Here is a 20,988-nt window from a genome sequence, read left to right as displayed (position 1 = left end):
TATTTATAAAAGGCGGCTTTCAAGGTCGCAGTACAAGCTACACACAAGATAAAACAAAAACATGACAATGTAATCAATCTGTCTCCTATCTGAGAGAGTCCTCCACCGATAGCTTGTGTTGCTATGCATTCGTAGGAGAGAACATAAATAAAGACTTTAAGATGCACGTCCTCCGATGAGGCTAGCTGGTGTGTGACGGGTAAACACAGACGGGAGCTTCCCGTGTATATCAGGACAGCAGAAAGTCACTGACTTCACGTCTGTGTGTAGCACTTAAAGGGATGTCCTATTGAAAGCTGATGTACCTGCTCTTCATGGCTGAATGCACCCTTTGTAAGTGTTTTGGGGTAAAAGCGTTAAAATAAAATGTTAAGTAATGTTATATTTGACTGGGACTTACAGCTGTGGTCACGAGTGTGTTCTGCAGCATCGGGGGGGTCCTGTATGGAGCAGTTAGCCAGGTTTTTATCTAGAGAGGCACGAGCCAGGCTGGGCAGGAACCTGAAACACACACACACACACACACACACAATCAAAACATTAGAAAATAACTTCGATCAAACAAAAACAAAGTGCATCACAACCCAGATAAACACAGGAAGTAGGAATTTGAGTGTGTGTGTGTGTGTGTGTGTCCTAGCATTACTATACTTGTGGGGACCTAAATCTGTTTACACAGTCACGTGTGGGGACTCGCCTCCCTTATGGGGACAAAATGGTGGTCCCCATAAGGGGGATCATTAATGTTAGGGTGAAGACTTGGTTAGGGTTAGGGTTAGGTGTGTGGGGTTGTGTGTGTGTGTGTGTGTGTGTGTACCTGGAAAGACAAGCTTTATTGACAGCGTGGGCGATGCTCTCCTCGGGGTACTGAGAGAGACGGCGGCAGATCCTCAGCAGCTGTCTGGTGGAGAGAGAGGAGGCCAGGGACTGTGCCTGGAAACACACACACATAACTTAGCTCACACACATGTAAACATACCTGTAAGAGCACACACACACACACACACACACACATATATATACTTACTGTAGGGTCGTTCATCTGGCGGAGGCTGTGTGTGAGGTGCAGGAGCTGCTCTGCTGCTTCCTTTGGAACATTAAGAGTCTGAAAAGTGAGATAAAAGAAGAGAGGCGGTGATGAAGAGGAGGAGATAAGATAGGAAATGATGTGGATTAAGGGAACGGAAATCTTTCAGAGTTTACAACAAATTACAATTTGAGTGTGTGTGTGTGTGTGTGTGTGTGTGTGTGTGTGTCTCACCAGGCCCTGGATGAGGTGCATCTCCTCCTCTCTGGACAGGGGGGTCACGGTGTGATAGAGGAACATGGTGAGCAGCTCGGGGCCGAGCCACTGCTGACCTCGGCTGCTGGAGGAGCCCAGAACAGGGGGCTCTGCCAGCGCCAGCACCCTGAAGGAGGGGTGGATGGGGAAGACTGACCTGAACACACACACACACACACACACCAGAAAATAGTTAAAAGACCTGAGAAATAATGAAGTGCAATATCCAAATTGCATCACATGGATGTCTCATCAGTATTATTTTATGATGTCAAGACAAGTTTATTTATATTGCACTTTTCTGTACGCGACAAAGTGCTTCACAAAACAAATGAAGACTTTTTAGAAACCACATTATATATATAATGGCATTTTACAACAGGCATTACAAAGCAAAGATAATAAAAATAAACACCACAGGTAAACAATACATGTTTAAAGGCATACTGTAGTGCGAATATGAGCAGCTCAATTAAAAGCAGCGGCAAAGATATGTTTTTAGTCTAGATTTAAAAATAGTGAGCGTTTCTGCGGACGTGCACGATTTGATTAGTTTGTTCCAGATTGTCCGGCATAGCAGCTAAACGCTGCCTCTGCATGTTTTGTTGTTACTCTCAGAACCGATAGCAGACCCGTCCCAGAAGCCCCGAGGCACCTCGATGGCTCGTAATTGTCAATAATGTGTCATACTTTAATTTCAATATCAGGCATTTTAATCAGCAATTAGTTCTTTTATTTTATTTATCTTGAAGCCCTAGTACATACACACTGACACGTGTAATTCAGGCATGAAAACGGGTCAGGGGTGAAACAGGTGAGAAGGATATTATCCCTCTAGGGGGGTCAGGGGGCATGCTCCCCCGGAAGAACATTTTGAATATTCCATATTTTAATGCATCAATCTGATGCATTTTGAGAAGCATCTTTTTGCCAACCTGGGGAGAGCTGGAGAAACTTAACTTCAGCCATGAGGCAAACATATTATGACCTCCTTACTAATCTTTATTCATAGCAATGAAATTAGATTATTTAACGAACAATCAAATGCTGTTTATCTTCTTTTTGTCTTTCCCTTCTGCTCAAACCCAGAGTGTCAGATAAAGATAATGCTACTGTAATTTGAATGGGTGGCAATGGCATAACATGTTGACAGAGAATCAAAACTTCCTTTGAAAACTGTAGAAGAAGTGTGTGTGTGTGTGTGTGTGTGTGTGTGTGTGTGTGTGTGTGTGTGTGTGTGTGTGTGTGTGTGTGTGTGTGTGTGTGTGTGTGTGTGTGTGTCCCAATCTATATATGTCAGGGACAAGACAATGACCTTCGACAGCTGTCTGTGTGATCTAGAGGACAGGATATATAAATATATACTCGAATGTGGGCGGAGAAGGAAGCGCACTTTGATCATCAGTGTGTGGGAAGACATCTCATATGTGAAGACATCCGAAGCGGCCGATTTAAGCTTCATCATGCGCACTATCCCACTTTTCATCTGGGGCTGTGCGTCTCCTTCCTTCCCTTTTGTACTCAGCAACACACATTTAGATAACACATCAATAACAACCATCCAATCCAAATCTGATAACTGCTAAATGGTAGCAATTTGCCGCTCTGAAGTCTGGACGCCCCTGCATGCGGCTTGTGTTTGTTGCTATTGGAAACAACACTGAGAGAAAGGGAACGGGGACACGATCCATAACGCTTTACTGCTCCGCCTCGGGGAAACATTGTGCTGCATGTGTGTTGTTTTCATTTCAGGAAACACTGATGTGGGCAGCGGGAGTGAGATCACAATCTGTACAAATCTTAGTCCTGTGCAGAGCTCCAAACCACACACACACACGCCGTGTGGTCCAGGACAATCTGATCTACGGATCCGAGGGTCGTCGGTGTGATCCCCGTTACCTGCACGATACTAAACCCCTCATTGCTCCTGATATCCAACGATATTAAAGTGTATGCAAGTTTTTAAGGATAAAAGAGTCTATTAACACACATTCATGTATACACACACACACTTTCTGTTTCTCTCAAATCCACAGCCATGAGCCTCTTTGCTGGAGAAACACACACACTTTCTATTTCCTAGCATCTTGCTTGTTCTCTCAAATCTACAGCCATGTTCCTCTTCACTGGAAACTTAAATGTTGGACTATTTGGAGAATACACTGAAACCTGCACTATGGTGGTACACACACACACACACACACACACACACACACACACACACACACAACACACAACACACACACACACACCACACACACACACACACACCACACACACGACACACACACACACACACACACACACACACACACACGACACACACACACACACACACGACACTCACACAACACACACACACAACACACACACACACACACACACACACACACACACACACACACACACACCACAACACACACACACACCCACACACACACACACACACACACACACACACACCACACACACACTACACACACACACACAACACACCACCACACACATACACACACACACCACACACACAGCACACACACACACACACACACACACCACACACACCAACACACACACACACACACACACACACACACACTTCGTCTGAGCCACAGGAGTGGAGGAAGAGGAAGTGGGTTTATTTCAGCCCAGACGCCCCACCACAAACATCCTTCCTGCCAGCTTAGGTGGGTTTTTGAGTGCATGTACACACACACACACACACACACAAACAAACATATACATCACTTCAGGGGACATTACATTGACTTACATGCATTTCCTGGAGACTTATCCTAACCGTAACCATAACAACACATGCCTAACCCTAACCAAGTCTTCACCCTAAAATTAATGATCCCCCTTATGGGGACCTCCAATGTGTCCCCATAAGGGAGGCGAGTCCCCACACGTGACTATGTAAACAGATTTAGGTCCCCACAAGTATAGTAATGCTAGGACACACACACACACACACACACACACACACACACACACACACACACACACACACACGGTCATTGGAGTATAATATATTAAAACCAAGCAGGAAGACAATGTGAAATACTGCGTCACAGTTTCATAAACCTCTCGGGTTTGGAATCAGCCTTCAAACGTATAACTCAAATTGAACTTCCTTGACCGTGTTTTCAACTCTCTGCAGACAGAAGCAATCTCTCAGCTCTGGCTATTTTCAGTGTGAACACAAGTTGTAAAGTCTGTGGCCTTTTTGGTTCTGCGGGGAAGAAAAGCCAGACTAAAGTTGGGATGGTGTTTTAGGGGCAAATTGAGGCAAGAAGATATCCACGTCCAATCAGAGACGTTCACCTCTCGTACAAATACTTGCTTTCATGAAGTCATTGTTTCACTGGTAATTCAAGGTCTTACTCTAAACTCCCAAGTCCACTCCGGGGACAAGACATAAACCCTTGATTTTAATCTGTAAAGAAATCATAAAAACCTCTTCAAGCAATGTGGTTTCACTTTTGTCATACTGCAATTCCTCTAACGTTGACCAACGCATGAACCCTGAAGTCTTGGCGGTTATCTCCTGCAACTTGATTGGATGCCGTCGGAGAAGCTCAAACAAAGTGGATCTGGGGAATTAAGTGCTGGGACTTCATATCACCCTCTTCCTTTATGTGGCCCTCTGCCCTCTTTTTATTGATCCTTTAATACTCAAGTATGTATAATAAAAAAACACATTGTTGGGAATATTCATTATCCATCCAGTTACATCGTCAAGGAAAATTGGTGAAGTAATTCGATTTTTGATTCGATTGAGTGTGTGTGTGTGTGTGTGTGTGTGTGTGTGTGTGTGTGTGTGTGTGTGTGTGTGTGTGTGTGTGTGTGTGTGTGTGTGTGTGTGTGTGTGTGTGTGCACCTCTCTTGCAGCTGTTGGTCACTGAGCTCCAGTTGTTCCTTTAGTTCCTGGTATCGGTCCCACCTCAGCAGCCTGGTCCCATCGTACAGATCCAGCTCCCTGTCGTGGAGCAACCTGGGACACACAACACAGCTGTTAGAGTGTGTGTGTGTGTGTGTGTGTGTGTGTGTGTGTGTGTGTGTGCATAAAGTGGCCAAAATCTGATCAGCTCATTTTCAGACAGGTTTTTATAGAAATGGATCAAAAAGAGAGAGAATCTTTGTGGAAAGAGACTCTGAACGTTTTCAGGAACAGAGGGGACACATGTACTCCCGTTCCGGTCTCTCTCCTCCCGTTCCTGTCTAAAACACTTGAACGCGCTGTCTTTAAACAACTCTCCTGTTATCTCCATCAGAACAACCTTCTGGATCCGCACCAGTCTGGTTTCAAGGCAGGTCACTCCACAGAAACTGCCCTCCTTGCTGTCACTGAGGAACTGCACACGGCTAAAGCAGCCTCCCTCTCCTCTGTCATCTTCCTGTTGGACCTGTCTGCTGCATTCGACACGGTGAATCATCAGATCCTCCTTCGCACTCTCCAAGAACTTGGAGTTTCAGGCTCTGCACTTTCCCTCCTCACCTCATACCTCAAAGACCGCACCTACAGGGTTACTTGGAGAGGGTCCGAGTCCGACCCTTGTCAATTAACTACAGGGGTCCCTCAGGGCTCTGTTCTTGGTCCTCTCCTCTTCTCCCTGTACACAAACTCGCTCGGATCAGTCATTAGCCCGCATGGTTTTTCATACCACTGCTACGCTGACGACCAGGGCCGCCTTAATGCACGGGCTGACCTGGGCTGAAGCCTACGGAGATCAGGGGCATATCATGAGCCAATAAAAAAGTTTTAAAAAAAAGTTTAATTAAAAAAAAAAAGTTTTTTATTTCGGATGTTTTTCAAAAACATTTAAATAAACAAAGTCTTGGCTTTCAGAATATGAAACTTTTATTTCCAAAATCACACGATAAATACATTTTTGAAGCATGTAAAGGGAAGATATCAGCTCTCACTCGCCACTCACTCGGAGTAACCTGACGTCACAGCAGGCATAACAACAGCCGGTGTTTCTCGTGAGTGTTTTCCCCGGGAAACAAACACAATACACACAAACGCAAAAATACACAAACACACACACTCGTGAGCTTCCCCCAGACCAGTATCCAAACGAAAATATCTTCGCTCCGTAGTATTATGATCATTTGCTCCGCTAGTCAATCAGATCGATGGGTTCCAGAGATGACTCCGAAACAGTCAGTGGGCACCACTTCACAGCCAATCAGAATGAGAATATGTTTCACATGTGACTTATTCAAATTGCGAGTGATTGATGAAGGTTGTTTAGGAGAAAAAGTTTGAGAAGAAAAAGTTTGAGAGTGGCGCTCGAAAAGGAAATTGTTGTGGGAAAAGGAGTTTCGAGACAAGCAGCTATTACAAAATATGTAGAAGCTTGCAGGTTATTTTAAACCTGTAGGCCGGGATGAGGAGGAAGGACGGATAAGTTCTGTACCGAGCGGCAGCGGTGCCGGCCGCGGGGCCTCGGAGCCAAGTAGACCGTCTGGTTCTGATAGCGATGGAGTAGCGGGAGAGGAAAAACAGACGGGAGGGACATTATCTGTTGGAGGAGATGGAGAGGACGACGAGGACTTGCTACGTGGAGGGGAGCCAACGGCAACCGGACAGATACACGAGGGAGGCCCGATACGTCACTCATCTGGAGGAGAGGACCAGGCGCGCGCAGAGCAGAGTGGAGAAGTGCGATCACAGAGCCTGCAGAGGCTATAAATGACTTTCATTTGTTGTTTAAATAGGGGGCCTACAAAACCATCAGCCCCAGGGCCTGATGGCAGGTTAAGGCGGGCCTGCTGACGACACCCAATTAATTATTTTCTTTCCCCGCTCAGAGACCCAGGTCCCACTCTTGACCTAACAATCAACATCGGCACCTCTGTTGTTTCCCCGACTCAGAATGCAAGGAATCTGGGTGTGACCCTGGATAACAACCTGTCCTTCACTGCAAACATAGCTGCTACAACCCGCTGCTGCAGATACACGCTTTACAGCATCAGGAGGATGCGTCCCCAGCTGACCCAGAAAGCCACGCAGCTTCTGGTCCAGGCTCTCGTCATCTCACGCCTAGACTACTGCAACTCCCTCCTGGCTGCTCTACCTGCATGTGCCATCCGACCTCTGCAGCTCACCCAGAATGCAGCGGCTCGTCTGGTCTTCAACCTTCCTAAATGCTCCCACACCACTCAGCTCCTCCGCTCCCTCCACTGGCTTCCGGTAACTGCTAGAATCCACTTCAAGACACTGGTGCTTGCGTACCATGCTGCGAATGGATCTGGCCCTTCCTACATCCAGGACATGGTTAAACCGTACACCCCAGCACGTGCACTCCGCTCTGCATCAGCCAAACGACTCGCTGCTCCCTCGCTGCGAGGGGGACCCAAGTTCCCATCAGCAGAAACACGTGGGTTTGCTATCCTGGCTCCAAGATGGTGGAATGAGCTCCCATTGACATCAGGACAGCAGAAAGCTTACACACCTTCCGGCGCAGACTGAAAACTCATCTCTTTAGACTCCACTTCGAGCGATAGAATGACTAACAAAGAACTACTAACAAAGCACTTATATACTAATAAAGGACTGGCTTACCTAAAGCCAGTTGAGTAGCACTTGAAATGCTTGGCTCTTTGAAACCTGATGTACTTTATGATTCTGTTTTCTTCAAGTTTGTATCTTCTTGGTCGAATGCACTTATTGTAAGTCGCTTTGGATAAAAGCGTCAGCTAAATGCAATGTAATGTAACTAGGGATGTCCCGATCACCTTTTGTTGCTCCCGATCCGATTCCGATCATTTGATTTTGACAATCTGCCGATACCGATTTTTCCCGATCCGATCTTTATGCAATGCATTAAGAGAAAGAAAGGTGAAAGGTAACAGATAACGGCTGGTCATCCAACGCGATGAATTCAGCTATCTTGGCTGTTATTGTTTGGCCTTTTCTCTGTTCTGGGGCAGTTTCTCTTTCCTTTTAAAAGTTCATTGTTGTTGGTGTTTGTTTCTCAGGTAGCGTATTAGATTGGTCGTGTTGAACGTAGCTCTGTTCTTTCCACCACGCGGAACCTCCGCCTTGCAAACATTGCATCTGGCTGTTACACTGCCTTCGCTTTCAATTTCATAATACTTCCAAACTCCTGACATTTTCTCTGTCCCGACTCCCGAGTCACCAGCTGGACGTAGCCTCTCGTTAGCTTGCTGCTACTATCAGACACTGCGCCCACTCTGTTGCTTTCAGAGGAATAAGCAGGTCTGAAAACAAGCCCAAAGAAAGCAACACACACATGATGTTGAGTCATTTTAAACCAAAACTAAGTCCTCAGGATGACTTTAAGACGTGAACATGGTCATTTTTGTTTTGTAACATTAAATTAAAAAAATATATTTTATAAAAATAAAAAAATCCCAATCCCCGATTTTTTAAAAATCACGTGATCGGCTCCGATCCCCGATCGGATCTGGACATCTCTAAATGTAATGTAATGGGACACATGATGATGTAGAAGAGACATGGAGAAGAGGGGACACATGTTGATGTAGAAGAGACATGAAGAAGAGGGGACACATGTTGATGTAGAAGAGACATGAAGAAGAGGGGACACATGTTGATGCAGAAGAGACATGAAGAAGAGGGGACACATGTTGATGTAGAAGAGACATGAAGAAGAGGGGACACATGTTGATGTAGAAGAGACATGAAGAAGAGGGGACACATGTTGATGTTGAAGAGACATGAAGAAGAGGGGACACATGTTGATGTAGAAGAGACATGAAGAAGAGGGGACACATGTTGATGTTGAAGAGACATGAAGAAGAGGGGACACATGTTGATGTAGAAGAGACATGAAGAAGAGGGGACACATGTTGATGTAGAAGAGACATGAAGAAGAGGGGACACATGTTGATGTAGAAGAGACATGGAGAAGAGGGGACACATGTTGATGTAGAAGAGACATGAAGAAGAGGGGACACATGTTGATGAAGAAGAGACACGAAGAAGAGGGGACACATGTTGATGTAGAAGAGACATGGAGAAGAGGGGACACATGTTGATGTAGAAGAGACATGGAGAAGAGGGGACACATGTTGATGTAGAAGAGACATGGAGAAGAGGGGACACATGTTGATGTAGAAGAGACATGGAGAAGAGGGGACACATGTTGATGTAGAAGAGACATGGAGAAGAGGGGACACATGTTGATGTCGAAGAGACATGTACTAAAGTACCTGGAGAGCACGGCGAGGGTCCCCAGGTTGACCCGGTGGACCCCGTCCAGCAGCAGCAGCTTCCCCTCCAAGGCGGCGGTCACCAGAGGGGAGGGTCTCCACGCTGTGTCTCCGTTAGGGAGCGTGCAGCGCTGCTGGAGGAGGTCTCTGGCCGTCATGTCCTGCAAGAAGAGGGGGAAGAGTTCAATTCAAGGCTTTATTGTCCTTTGCACATTAGCTACAGAGGAGACATGGCAAGGACACACTTAGGTCGCAGGCCTCCAGCAGTTCAACATATCGGACATCAAATAGTGCAAGAGAATGTTTTATAGTAGAATAGTCTATATCAGTAGGAATTATGGTTGCACTCAAAGGGCCGGTTGTAACTTTAAGACTATATCAAAATACATATATAAATATTTCATATATATAAAATAATGTATTATATTACATTATTGTCTCTGCATTGGATTATTATCGGATAGGGTAATAACTTCATAATTAACTACGTCTGAAAGCAGAAGTCCGGGGCAAATAATTGCAAGTCTCTTCAGTGAGAATGTCACAAAATGATTAAAAAAGAAAAGCCACATTCTGGATAAATAAATAAAAAAGTGACATTTTGAAGAAAGAAAACTGACATAAAATAAAAAAGTGAAATTCTGAGAAAAAAGTTAAATTTCAGATGCATTGTGGGATATGCAGTTTATGGGCAACGTGCTTCTGTAAATCGCCATGTAACCGTATAATAAACATGTAATATTCTTTCAGAGCTCTTGAGGGGCCACAGACAATGAAGTCGCGGGCCGGATTTGGCCCCCGGGCCTTGAGTTTGACACCCCTGGTCTATACAGTATGAGTGAAATGGACACCAAGGAACAGAGTTAATGACGTGGAAGGGATTGAGAGCAACGTCAACTTAAAGTGTGGTTTGCAGAGGTCCACAGGTATGGCATTAGATTAATAACACTATAAATATCTCTTTATCCGTCTTTAAAAAGAGCAAAAGTGGTACTTTTTGCAGTTTGTAAATAAGCTACTTGTCCGAAATGCATTTAATTTGGACATTTTCTTCCTATATCAGTGTTTATCATATCTTACCTATTTCAAACCAATGTTTTCGGACCATTTTACAAGGGTAAAACCAGGGACAGATTAGTTTGTATTAATACATGTCTGATCTTAAAGGTGGGGTACCGTAAGAATGGAGAAACCGGTGCGCTAGAATTTGAAAATACGCAACCGGAGAAAATCTGCCCCTTCCTCACAGAGCCCCTCCCCCAACACACAGGAACGCGCACATGACCAATGAGAGTAACACGTAACAACGTTATAAACAAATTACTTTACTCCAAATTGCATTTCATTTGTAACATTATTTTCTATTTTTTTCATATATCGGTGTTTTAGGACCATTTTACAAGACTATCTAAATCTAGGGTCAGACAACTTTTGATTTCTGTATATACATTACATGTCACTTGTTAGACGCTTTTATCCAAAGTGACTTGCATACATTCAGTACTGTGGACAATCCCCACAGGACAACGACATGCTGACTGCAGTGGGACTCGAACTTGCTATCCCCTGATTCAAAGTTCAGCGCACTACCCCACTGAGCCACAGCCTCCTCCTACATACATCAACTCTCACTAATTCTAGATGTGCGAGTAAGATAACATTTAAATAGGTTCCGTTTAATATCCCTATCCCAAGCTTTAGATATGTGCACAGGGTGTCCCATTCACACATCTCCATTAAGCCTTGTGATTTGAATTGTATTTTATAACTGCTTTCAATACAAATGGATTGAATCAATAGGAAGTGTTCACAGTGAGAGAGATGTTATTGAATTAATACCCTACTTTCCCACCACATCATTTGATATCCGAGCATTACAGATAACAGCTAATGGCACATTATAGTGAAGAACATCCGTGTCGTGGCACAGACGAGGCTTTTGTTCCAAGACATTGTGCGCTAAAGGGAGGGTCCGGGGTGTGACGACCCCTCCACACCACGTGGGGTGCCGTCTGGCGGTGGGTGTGCTTTGTGGGTGTTCACAGGGTCATGGCTGATGAGTCGCACCGGTGGGAGGATACCTGCCTGATGAGCTGCACCTGGAAAGGAAGAGGATATAGGAGGAGCCAGCCGTTACGTCGCTCTGTCTCCTCTGGGCACTTGTCCTGTGCCGGCGTCAGGGACCTGTTGCTGGTTGGCTTGTTTTGAATAAATGAACATTATATCTTACCCCTCGTCTCGCCTCCCCGCTTTATGTTGCAGCCCAGGAGCCGGGTTGTAACAGGAGGAAAAGCTCTCTGAGGCCACGCAGGAAGCGATTAGGAGGAAGCCGTGCATCAGACCTCCTCTGACATTGAGAGTGAGCATCTTTAATGGAGTGAGGAGTCTCCTAATAACTCTCTGTCTCTTCCAGTAAACGGACCACAGCACCTCTGTCTCTCAACAACTTCAGAGGATCCAGTAAATGAACATAATACTGTATGTTCATTCATGCAACTGGCAAGATCTCCTAAATGTTCCCTGGACGGTCTTACCTGCGTTCGTTGATGCTGTATTACCAGGAGCTACATGGACATGAGAAATGCTGCAGTTAATACGGTCAGCTCCGCTCAGCGGGCGTTATGTTCGACTTCAACACACTTCAGAAAAGCTGGAAGGTTACTAGATAGTTCCTTCATATATTAATGTTATGTATCTTATGATGTTCGCCTGAAGTCAATGAAAACAACTTTTTGTGGCAGATCTGATCCGCAGATCTTGGAAGACAAGGCAACGTGTTTAGTTTTCACACACACACCTTTTTAATATGACTTAATTTTGTTAACTTTCCGTTCTCACTGGTATCATTGAACCTTATCTTGTTCTCTATTTATTTGAATATTATTATGTTTTCTGTAAAGCACTGTTTGGGCTGCTTTGTGCACGAAAGGTGCTTTACAGATAAAGTGTATTATTTTTCTGTCTGATGGAGACTTCATACCGACTTCAACACGTTCCACATATTTTATACATTATTGGTGACGTTTGGTTTTAGTTCAAAAGTTTGCAGATAAAATATTCTGCTGCTTTTCAAAGCGTCTTAATACACATTCATTCACTACTTACATGTAATATGCAACTCCTTCAGCCTACGTTCAGCTGCAGAAACCATTCAACTATTAACTTATTCAGCTATGTCAGGACATCGAGGCTACATGTTGCTGTTTATACCTTTTTTAAACCTTTTCTTTTCAATATTAATCTTCACTATGTTTCCTCCTCTTCCAGTTTAACATTTCACTTTCAAGTGTTCATCAAAGTCGTGGCAATGCATTTGAGCTGTAACCATTTGATTCAAATCCTTTCACTTTTCTGCATTTCTCCGCTACGTTCAGCAAAACACACTGACTTGGTCTCTGCAGGAAATGCATGTTCTACTTTGACTTGTGAAGCACTTTGTGGATTGTATTTCTGTGAAAGGTGCTATACTAAATAAACGTAATATTATTATTATGAAACCTGACTTTTCTGCCACTGATATGGTCTTCCTCACATGATAAACTTATAGGATAGGATAGTACTTAATTAATCCCAATTTCTCACACCGAAGCAAATTCCTGTATGTGTAAACGTACCTGCCAATCAATTATATTTATATATCAGGGTTTCCCACACAGACTATACTTGAGCGGGCCGCCCAGGTATATTAACGGCCGCCCAAGTATATTTCGCGACCCATTTAGGTTTTTGTTTTTTTATAATTTTTTTTTTTATTCGTCCGTGACCACGACGCCATCTGCGATCGATTAACTTGTGGACAATGATCCCTCGCTCCCTTGCACTGATCTCGCCTCCTTCTGGCCTGTTAAGTGGCCTGCCTCACACAGGGTGACTGGCTGTCCACATGATGTGGCCTGCCGACATGGCCACTGTCATACAGATCATAAATCAAAGCCCTTGATTGGTCTCTGTGTGTCATTCAAGCTCGGGATAAACTCAGCTCAGGTGAGGTAAAGGACTCTGAGTGTTTAGATAGTTAACTTAGTCTAAGTTCTCAGTGGGTTTCAAACGGTGTGGTCACCATTTATGTAAACACATATTTCCATTTGAGAGGGTAGTGATTGGTCTAATCTGAGGTGGGCTGAAGATCGGAAGGCTGTGGGTTCAAATCCTGCCAGGAACACCACCAATAGTGTGCCCTTGAGCAAGGCACTTAGCCCTTAGTTACTCCAGGGAGGATGTCCCTGTAATCGGTCATTATAAGTCGCTTTGGATAAAAGCGTCAGCTAAATGAAATGTAATGTGATTAGTAAAATATGCATGAATAAATAAATAAAAAGTTAACTGGGTGAAAAAAGGTAAGATACACTTTTAAAACTTGTTGAGAGAAAACTAGTCTTTGCTGCTGCCTCAAAGAGGAGCAGGGGGAGAGGAGGGAGACAGGAGAGGCTGATTCAGGAGCACAGACACACTCAACTATAAATGAACCATACATTAATTAATAAACAAGTTTCAGTGTTTTTTTCATATTGGAAATGGTATGTTATTGGGTATGGCCATGATTTTATGATTATTGAAATGTATACAGTTCTGTTTAATATAGGTGTTTCCATATATCTAGTCTCTATATTTCCCCCTCAAAATGCACCAGATTGATGCATTTAACTCCATTTCCATATGTTCATGTGTGGGTAGTCGATTTAAACTATAGGGCTATCATTATGGGCCCTGCCTGTAGCTGTTCGCTCTGCCATCGCGTGAAGGGTCTGCTAACACGCGACCAACAGAAAGGTTAATGTTGTTGCACGTCACCTCACACCCCCCCCCCCCCTCCGCTACCACCACCCCCCAAGTATATTTCAGATCTGTGGGAAACACTGTTATATTTATATATATATTCTGGAAAATCTTTGCAAAGTGGAAGATAATTGATTCTAAAGAACTGGTTTACATTGACTTATTAACTGTATCTTTGCGTCTCCTTGAGATGTGTGTGATTAAGTGTGTGTTATGTTCTTGTGTTCGTTCCTTTTGAGACTTTTCGTTGTTTGTGTTTTTGTTTTTATGATAACCTTAAATGTTGGCGCATGTTTTTATCGCATTCATGTTTATGTGGTCTTATTTTTTACTTTCTTTTTTTACTTGTGAATTGTATTTCTGTGAAAGGTGCGATACTAAATTAACGTATTAAACCGGACATTCCTGCCTCACACGATAAACTCGTGCTCTGTAGTGTTTTGACGGATAGTAAACTGTTCAAATCTTTCCAAAGATCCCCTTTTACTCACCTGGTAGAGCATGACGGGCTCGATGCTGTAACCCAGCATCTCTGCAAACTCTTTAGCGATCACAGACTTCCCACAGCCCTAAGAAACAAGAAAAACAGTGTTATAAATATCAGATTTCATTACGCTTTCCATGTAAAAATAGCTGTGGTACATCTAGACATCTTATGTGGTCAGTCCATGTCATTTTCTCCTGGGATTAGAATCTAATTATAAACGCAGACATGCAGACATATGCAGTGGGGCAAGTTCTCCCACTTGAAAAGATGAGAGGCCTGTAATTCATCCTAGGTACACTTCAACTAGAGAGACAGAATGGGGGGAAAGAATCCAGGAAATCACATTGTAGGATTTTTAAAGAATTTATTTGCAAATGATGGTGGAAAATAAGTATTTGTTCACTAACAAAAGTTAATCTCAATACTTTGTTATATACCCTTTGTTGGCAATGACAGAGGTCAAACGTGTTCTGTTAGTCTTCACAAGGTTTTCACTGTTGCTGGTACTTTGGCCCATTCCTCCATGCAGATCTCCTCTAGAGCAGTGATGTTTTGGGGCTGTCGCTGGGCAACACGGACTTTCAACTCCCTCCAAAGATTTTCTATGGGGTTGAGATCTGGAGACTGGCTAGCCACTCCAGGACCTTGAAATGCTTCAATCCTTCTTTGCCCGGGCGGTGTGTTTGGAATCATTGTCATGCTGAAAGACCCAGCCACGTTTCATCTTCAATGCCCTTCCTGATGGAAGGAGGTTGTCACTCAAAATCTCACGATACATGGCCCCATTCATTGTTTCCTTTACACGGATCAGTCGTCCTGGTCCCTTTGCAGAAACACAGCCCCACAGCATGATGGTTCCACCCCCATGTTTCACAGCAGGTGTTCTTTGGACCTAACTCAGCATTCTTTCTCCTCCAAACACGTGTAGTTGAGTTTTTATCAAAAGGTTCTATTTTGGTTTCATCTGACCATATGACATTCTCCCAATCCTCTTCTGGATCAGCTAAATGCTCTCTAGCAGACTTCAGACGGGCCTGGACCTGTACTGGCTTAAGCAGGGGCACACGTCTGGCACTGCAGGATGTGAGTCCCTGGCGGCGTAGTGTGTTACTGATGGTAGCCTTAGTTACTTTGGTCCCAGCTCTTTGCAGGTCATGGACTCGGTCCCCCCGTGTGGTTCTGGGATGTCTGCTCACCGTTCTTGTGATAATTTTGACCCCGCGGGGTGAGATCTTGCGTGGAGCCCCAGATCGAGGGAGAGTATCAGTGGTCTTGTATGTCTTCCATTTTCTAATAATTGCTCCCACAGTTGATTTCTTCACACCAAGCTGCTTACCTATTGCAGATGCAATCTTCCCAGCCTGGTGCAGGTCTACCATTGTGTTTTTGGTGTCCTTTACAGCTCTTTGGTCTTGGCCATAGTGGAGTTTGGAGTGTGACTGTTTGAGGTTGTGGACAGGTGTCTTTTATACTGATAACGAGTTCAAACAGGTGCCAGTAATACAGTTAACAAGTGGAGGACAGAGGAGGCTCTTAGAGAAGAAGTTACAGGTCTGTGAGAGCCAGACATCTTGTTTGTTTGTAGGTGACCAAATACTTATTTTACCGAGGAATTTACCAAGTCATTCATTAAAAATCCTACAATGTGATTTCCTGGATTCTTTCCCCCCATCCTGTCTCTCATAGTTGAGTTATACCTAGGATGAAAATTACAGGCCTCATCTTTTTAAGTGGGAGAACTTGCACAATTGTTGGCTGACTGAATACTTTTTTGCCCCACTGTACATGTTACAGTAAAGGTTGGATGAAGATCCCAATGACATATTTAGCATCGTTAAAAACACACGTTGCCATCAGAGAGATTATCACGAGTGTTAAGAGGAATTCTTGATGAGTTTCTAAGGAACTTTTACCCTCATAGAATTACAAATGAAAGGTCGGAGTGGGTTTCCTTTATTCGCCAGACACGGCCACATTTCAAAGAATTAACAAACCACTGATGAGTTCCATCACCAAAAGAAAAGGTTGCTTGGTCGAATTACCAAAATATTGTAACGTATTGTTTGACTGTTGTTACACCTGCGGGATTGTGCCTCACTACGTCAATATGCCTCTGTGACGAAACATCCCTTCTGTTGTTGGATAAAGTTCATGAACATTGTATAAGATGCACATCAGAGGACAATGAGAAGGGGAGGGTTTCAATGTTTGCCGTTCCCTTATTGCAAAGGTTTACCACTCTCTGTAACCGCAAGTATATTTCATTGCAACTGGTGAAATGTTCTCAACTCTCTTCTAAATAAAGAATTGTAATCAAAGAATTATTACGAAAAGACCTCATGAAAGACGACACAGGAAGTGAGGATATCCGGCCCGGAGGAAGCCCGGGGTCCCTTTCTGGAGCCAGGCCCAGAAGGAGGACTCGTCGGCGAGCGTCTGCTGGCCGGGCTTGCCACGGAGCCTGGCCGGGCCCAGCCCGAAAAGGCACCGTGGGCAACACCTCCGCTTCTCCCTCCCGCGGGCCCACCACCTACGGGAAACATCGATGGGGTCGGGTGCGCTGCCAGAAGGGTGGCAGTGAAAGCGGAGGGTCTCGACGGACCAGACCCGGGCGGCAGAAGCTGGCTTTGGGGACGTGGAACGTCACCTCTCTGGGGGGGAAGGAGCCGGAGCTTGTGCGGGAGGTGGAGCGGTACCAGTTGGATCTGGTTGGGCTCACCTCTACGCACAGCGTCGGCTCTGGAACCTTACTTCTGGATAGGGGTTGGACTCTATTCTTCTCCGGAGTTGCTCAAGGTGTGAGGCGCCGGGCGGGTGTGGGGATACTCACAAGTCCCCGGTTAGGTGCTTCGTTGTTGGAGTTTACCCCAGTGGACGAGAGGGTCGCCTCCCTACGCCTGCGGGTTATGGGGGGGAAAACTCTGACTGTTGTGTGTGCTTATGCACCCAACAGCAGTTCAGAGTATTCGGCCTTCTTGGAGACCCTGGAAAGAGTCCTGTATGGGGCTCCTGAAGGGGACTCTTTAATCTTGCTGGGAGACTTCAACGCACATGTGGGCAATGATGGAGACACTTGGAGGGGCGTGATTGGGAGGAACGGCCCCCCTGATCTGAACCGGAGTGGTGGTTTGTTACTGGACTTCTGTGCTAGTCATGGATTGGCCATAACAAACACCATGTTCGACCATAAGGATGCTCATAAGTGTACGTGGTACCAGAGCACCCTAGGCAGAAGGTCCATGATCGATTTCGTTATCGTATCATCGGACCTGAGGCCGTATGTTTTGGACACTCGGGTAAAGAGAGGGGCGGAGTTGTCAACTGATCACCATCTGGTGGTGAGTTGGGTCGAGTGGCGGGGGAAGCCTCTGGATAGACCTGGTAAGCCCAAACGTGTAGTTCGGGTGAACTGGGAACGTCTGGAGGAGGCCCAAGTTCAGGAGTCCTTCAACTCGCACCTCCGGCGGAGCTTTTCGGGAATTCCTGTGGAGGTTGGGGACATTGAACCAGAGTGGTCGGTGTTCAAAGCCTCTATTGCCGAAGCCGCGGTGGGGAGCTGTGGTCTCAAGGTCCTAGGTGCCTCAAGGGGCGGTAACCCTCGAACCTCCTGGTGGACACCGGTGGTCAGGGAAGCCGTCCGACTGAAGAAGGAGGCCTTCAGGGATTTGTTATCCCGGGGGACTCCCGAGGCAGTTGCAAGGTACCGACAGGCCCGAAGGGCAGCAGCCTCATCCGTGGCCGAGGCAAAGCAGCGGGTGTGGGAGAAGTTCGGAGAAGACATGGAGAAGGACTTTCGGGCGGCACCAAAGTTGTTCTGGAAAACTGTCCGACACCTCAGGAGGGGGAAGCAGGGAACCATCCAAGCTGTGTACAGTAAGGATGGGACGTTGTTGACCTCAACTGATGGAGTGTTGGGGCGTTGGAAGGAACACTTTGAGGAACTCCTGAACCCGACAACTCCGCCCTCTATGTTAGAGGCAGAGCTGGAGTATGACGGGGGATCAACACCAATCTCCCGGGGGGAGGTCACTGAGGTCGTCAAACAACTCCACAGTGGCAAAGCTCCGGGGGTGGATGAGATCCGCCCGGAAATGCTGAAGGCTCTGGGTGTTGAGGGACTGTCATGGTTAACACGTCTCATCAACGTTGCGTGGAAGTCGGAAACAGTACCGAAGGAGTGGCAGACCGGGGTGGTGGTCCCCCTTTTTAAAAAGGGGGATCAGAGGGTGTGTGCCAATTACAGAGGCATCACACTACTCAGCCTCCCCGGGAAAGTTTACTCCAAGGTACTTGAAAGGAGGGTCAGGCCGATTGTCGAACCTCAGATTGAGGAGGAACAATGCGGATTCCGTCCTGGTCGTGGAACGACGGATCAGCTTTTTACTCTCGCAAGGGTCCTGGAGGGGGCCTGGGAGTACGCTTATCCGGTCTACATGTGTTTTGTAGACTTGGAGAAGGCGTATGACCGAGTTCCCAGGGAGTTACTGTGGGAGGTGCTGCGGGAGTATGGGGTGAGGGGGTCTCTACTCAGGGCCATCCAATCTCTGTACTCCCAAAGCGAGAGCTGTGTCCGGTCCTCGGCAGTAAGTCGGACCCATTTCCGGTGAGGGTTGGCCTCCGCCAGGGCTGCGCTTTGTCACCAATCCTGTTTGTAATATACATGGATCGGATTTCGAGGCGTAGTCGTGGGGGAGGGGGTCTGCAGTTCGGTGGACTAAGGATTGCATCACTGCTTTTTGCAGATGATGTGGTTCTGATGGCTTCATCGGTCTGCGACCTTCAGCACTCACTGGATCGGTTCGCAACCGAGTGTGAAGCGGCTGGGATGAGGGTCAGCACCTCCAAACCTGAGGCCATGGTTCTCAGCAGGAAACCGATGGACTGTCCACTCCAAGTAGGGAATGAGTCCTTACCCCAAGTGAAGGAGTTCAAGTATCTCGGGGTCTTGTTCTCGAGTGAGGGAACAATGGAGCGTGAGATGGGCCGGAGAGTCGGAGCAGCGGGAGCGGTACTGCAGTCGCTTTACCGCACCGTTGTGACGAAAAGGGAGCTGAGCCAGAAGGCAAAGCTCTCTGTCTACCGGGCCATGTTCGTTCCTACCCTCACCTACGGTCATGAAGGATGGGTCATGACCGAAAGAACGAGGTCGCGGATACAAGCGGCCGAGATGGGTTTCCTCCGCCGGGTGGCTGGTGTCTCCCTTAGGGATAAGGTGAGAAGTTCGGTCATCAGGGAGGGACTCGGAGTTGAGCCGCTCCTCCTTCGCGTCGAAAGGAGCCAGTTGAGGTGGTTCGGGCACCTAGTTAGGATGCCACTTGGGCGCCTCCCTAGGGAGGCGTTCCAGGCACGTCCAGCTGGGAAGAGACCAAGGGGTAGACCTAGGACCAGGTGGAGGGATTATATCTCTTCGCTGGCCTGGGAGCGCCTTGGGACCCCCCAGTCAGAGCTGGTTGATGAGGGAAAAGAAAGTTTGGGGCTCTCTGCTGGAACTGCTACCCCCGCGAGCCGACCACGGATAAGCGGGAGAAGATGGATGGATGGATGGAATTATTACGAATGAAAGAGTAAAATTATCGAGGCAACAAATACTTTAATTATCTGCATGTTACTTCTCCTGCTTGTTTATTGTAGGTCTTCATAGTTATTATCTTCATCATTATGACCTACATTTTGAACAAACCCTTCGGTTAGAGCCGGCATGTTATGGTATTCATTTCATTTAATTTTTATGTTAATTTGAATGTTTTATGTATTTTTATTGTCTTCTGTTGTATATATTTTTTTGTTTTTGTTGTATTCCACACACTATCTTGTCTTCTCATTTTGCTGTAACTCCATTATATACAATGTTGTTGTATGTTTTTAATCTGTGAAGCCCACTGGGACACTGGGTGTTTCTTAATGTCGAGGAAGGCTGCTCCAGAGCCACTATTTCAAGGATACTACGTCAGAGTCCTGCCGAAGGACTGTTCCAATGTCCAGCATACTCGGAATTTCTACCGAACCCGGCGTACTTCATTAGGAGACATTTAGGAGACATTTCCAGGCTGCACATGTGTAGACTCCGGTCTTAAAATACCCACAATGCTTTGCGCACGGACCAATTTCCAAATCTTTGCCGGAAATCGCGCTCCATGTAAGGCGGGGCCTATATGACGCACGCCTGTTAGCCTGTTAGCCTGTTAGCCTGTTAGCCTGTTAGCCTGTTAGCCTGTTAGCCTGTTAGCCTGTTAGC

General features: G+C 45.9%; 1 protein-coding gene across 1 annotated transcript in view; it reads right to left on the bottom strand.

The window, feature by feature from the left end:
- The window catches only part of LOC117444288 (von Willebrand factor A domain-containing protein 8-like), a 56,828-nt gene that overhangs the window by 9,986 nt on the left and 25,854 nt on the right, over nucleotides 1-20,988 (bottom strand). Inside the window, 7 exon segments of the mRNA XM_034079951.2 lie at nucleotides 401-501; nucleotides 818-933; nucleotides 1,028-1,105; nucleotides 1,262-1,439; nucleotides 5,166-5,279; nucleotides 9,491-9,651; nucleotides 14,758-14,835. Coding sequence (XP_033935842.1) covers nucleotides 401-501; nucleotides 818-933; nucleotides 1,028-1,105; nucleotides 1,262-1,439; nucleotides 5,166-5,279; nucleotides 9,491-9,651; nucleotides 14,758-14,835 — 826 coding nt within the window.

Source organism: Pseudochaenichthys georgianus, unplaced genomic scaffold (genome assembly GCF_902827115.2).
Source record: "Pseudochaenichthys georgianus unplaced genomic scaffold, fPseGeo1.2 scaffold_780_arrow_ctg1, whole genome shotgun sequence".
NCBI classification, from domain to species: Eukaryota; Metazoa; Chordata; class Actinopteri; order Perciformes; family Channichthyidae; genus Pseudochaenichthys; species Pseudochaenichthys georgianus.
Note: the sequence above shows the minus strand (reverse complement) of the source record. Positions and strands in the feature narration are given on the sequence as shown.